The sequence below is a fragment of the Anopheles cruzii genome, chromosome 2, assembly GCF_943734635.1.
Source record: "Anopheles cruzii chromosome 2, idAnoCruzAS_RS32_06, whole genome shotgun sequence".
Lineage (NCBI taxonomy): Eukaryota > Metazoa > Arthropoda > Insecta > Diptera > Culicidae > Anopheles > Anopheles cruzii.
Window position 1 is genome coordinate 32,140,004 of NC_069144.1, and position 3,191 is coordinate 32,143,194.

At 39.9% G+C, this 3,191-nt stretch overlaps 1 protein-coding gene across 1 annotated transcript; it reads right to left on the reverse strand.

The window, feature by feature from the left end:
* Nucleotides 1-2,121: 2,121 nt before the first annotated feature.
* LOC128278888 (dynein light chain Tctex-type 5-like) lies at nt 2,122-2,974 on the reverse strand. Its single transcript, XM_053017615.1, has 5 exons — nt 2,957-2,974; nt 2,814-2,909; nt 2,704-2,745; nt 2,549-2,641; nt 2,122-2,487 (listed from the first exon to the last, which is right to left on the reverse strand). The coding sequence occupies exons 1-5, from the start codon at nt 2,972-2,974 to the stop codon at nt 2,122-2,124; spliced, it is 615 nt and encodes a 204-aa protein (XP_052873575.1).
* Nucleotides 2,975-3,191: the final 217 nt, after the last annotated feature.

Sequence of the window (3,191 nt, forward strand, 5' to 3'; positions counted from 1 at the left end):
GCTCTCGCTTGTGAGACAGCGGCGGCAACTATTTGGCTCTGCATGGCCGGCGTGATAACGTCTTTGAGGGACGTTTTGAGGGCTTGAGCAACTAATCTCGACAGAGTTTCTATCAGTTCTTGCTCGGATTGTGCCATCCTTTGTTGTGTTAGGTGAAAACCACGGCGCCGGCACGCGTGATGTTTTCTACGGGTGTTGATGTGAATAAACTGCTTTCGGGTTCTGTTGCGCTGTTCGTGGGTGATGTCGGTATCGCACTTCTGACACCAATTGTTGTATTTTCAGTTAATTTTGATTTTACGTTACGTTACGTTTGAGTTAAGCTACGACGAGCTGTTGTTATTTACCATGCGGCTGACTGAGTTGTCAGTTGTCGAGTCGATGTTTATTCACCACTCCATGTGGTGAATACCAACTTTTTTTTTAACTCAAACTAAAATCAAACTAAAATCAAACTAAAATCAAACTAAAGTCAAACTAAAATCAAACTAAAATCGGTTTCTTGGTTTAGATTCTTGGCAATTTGGCCAACCTAAATTTGAACTAAATAACCTAATGGTTATTTTCGGAAACATGATTCTGTTCAAGCAATTTCGAATTCGAATTCCAAATTCGAACATCCAGGACGACTCATTCAATTCCCGCACAAATATCGCAACAACATTCAAACGTCAAAACAATACAGGCTCGTGCAAAACATAAACAAAGCCAAACAAACCAAATTGCGATGAGTTTTTCATAGTTTGTTTCCTGCTCCACGTTTGCTACGCTGCTTTCTGTGTAGTTAAAACGTATGTGTAATTGATTGTGCAATGCATGAGTTGTACCACAACATTTGTTTAATCAAATCGATCAATGCTGCAATGGAACTACTCAAATATAGCTAGTTGCAAAATAATCAATCGTAGCAGCTTTAAGCATTTAAGGATAGATTTGAAGCAAAACGTGATATGTTACGTGGTGAAAACATGGAGTATGATTCTTTCGTAAAAAACCTGGCCAAAGACAGCCCCCACAGCGCTAGGTGTCTTCCAGAAACGCGCTACAGTCACGAATTTGAACAGCGAATGGAAGCATTGGTTTTGAACTTTGATATCGAAGGCAAGTGCTCATCAGGCCAGGACACGGACACGGACACGGACCACTACTGTAATGCAAGTGCCAGTGAGGATCAGTTGGTGTCCTCCTTCGACATACCCGCCGGCTTTGATTCTCAAGATGGGATGCTGTGTAAGGATTATGAAATTTGTGATAACCGTACTCAAGCTAACCAGGATTCAACCTTGGAACTTAAAGATGAAGGTGAATCATTGATTGAACCAAAGCTAGGCGAAACATTGGATATCCAGTATCTTTCGGATTCCTTAAGCGGCACCGAACAATGTTCAAAGGTTGAAGGAATGCTTATCGAAGAAGGTAAAGTCTGGCTTAGCTCAAACCGAGGAACCACTAACTGTCGGAATGTCTTTTTTATTTTCGATGTTTTAGAGTATCCCAAAAATCTCGGCGAGGAAAACAAAGATATTATGTTTGAAAATTCAATTCTGAATAAATCTTTGTGTGATACAAGCCTTTCGATCCCTGCCAAGCGGACATACGATCAAGCAAATGAAGCAGTAGATTATAATCGCATCAAAGATGCATCATTGTGTAAATCAATGAAAATGAACACAATTGCCACCAGCAACTTAAATTATCATCAATTCACACAACCCCAAGACATGCTAGACTACGGCGAAGAGCGGTTCGACTTGCCGAGCCAATAGAGCATTAAAACATTTCATCAATTTCTGATGAATTTATTATCCTATATTTCATGATTTAAAAATCAAAATTAAACGACCAGTTGATTTGGCGTCCAGAATTAACTTATCCATTTCTAATAAAATTTAATTTAACAAACAAACCAGGTCAGTCATCGTTTTATAGATTCTGTTCATTTTCCGCTGGCGTTGAACAGTCTCCGTTATAATAGAAACCGTTTAAGGTCAAAACTGCATTCGCTTGCATTAAAAAAAATTAACCCAACGAATGAACGAGTTCTTTTGTTTGTTTTTTTAACTAAAATACTACTTTAGATATTTGAATACCAAAGACGTGCTTAAACCTGATGCGATCTATTCACTCACAATAAATTGCCCACACGCTGGCGACGACAAAAAATGTCGCTGCCTCATATGAAAAAGAAGCACAATCGTCATTCTCTGGGTCCCACAGTGCTCGCGCAACACATCTTAAATCCTGTGAAGCCTTATCGCCGACCGTTACCAGTACAACAGCGCGATAGCGATCGAAGTGGCATCGTTTGAACTGATTTCGCAACTCTTCGCCCAAATTTTCTGCCAATCGTTTAGCACGCTTTGCACTGTACTTGTAGTCGCCAAGGTACACTTGCAGAAAGTTGTTCATCATCGATTGCATTGCCGTGCGGTTGAAAGGATACTTGGATTCTAAACGATAAGAATTTTGAAACCGTGGTGCCATGTACTGCGAAAAACAAACAATCAAAACTAGCGGGACCCAAAAATGTACATTTCAGTTCAATTACCATGCTTGTACGATCGTGAAGACTTCTCTGGCCACGTAACGACGACATTGCCGGCCCCATCAGGCTGGATAGAATGAAAACGGATGATTTACGCTGAAATTGTCACCATTGATGATTATCTGCTCAAATGCATAAGATAAATTATATTTCCTTACCGCTATTGCTGCCATACTTTCCCGAGGGTACGTAGATTTGCGCTGGGAAACAGGAAAGACAATATTTCGGATCTAAATAGCATTTTTCGAATCCTGCACAATATACTCACATAAGCCTTTTCCGACAGCTTCTTTGATTCCCTCTCCGGCTGATTGTCCGGCTCAGCAAATCCGATTTTTTTTAGGCGTTTCGTTTTTTCAACATCCTAATAAAACATAGTTATCAGTACCACATTGAAAAATTTAGCTCAACATAGCATATCCGTACCATTTCAGTGGGTTCGATGGTGCTCGATATGATGGGTTTCAATTATAATTTAAGCGCTGTGACAAACTACAACCATTTCAAAGCTTCCTGCGATGCAAAGTTGATAAAAATCCTTCATTTTTTATCAGTTGGTCATCATTTTACCACAGTTGTTCTTAAAATATTCTTTTACCTGTTGAGAACGCGACGATTTCCAACCTAGCGTTACAAGCAATACAGA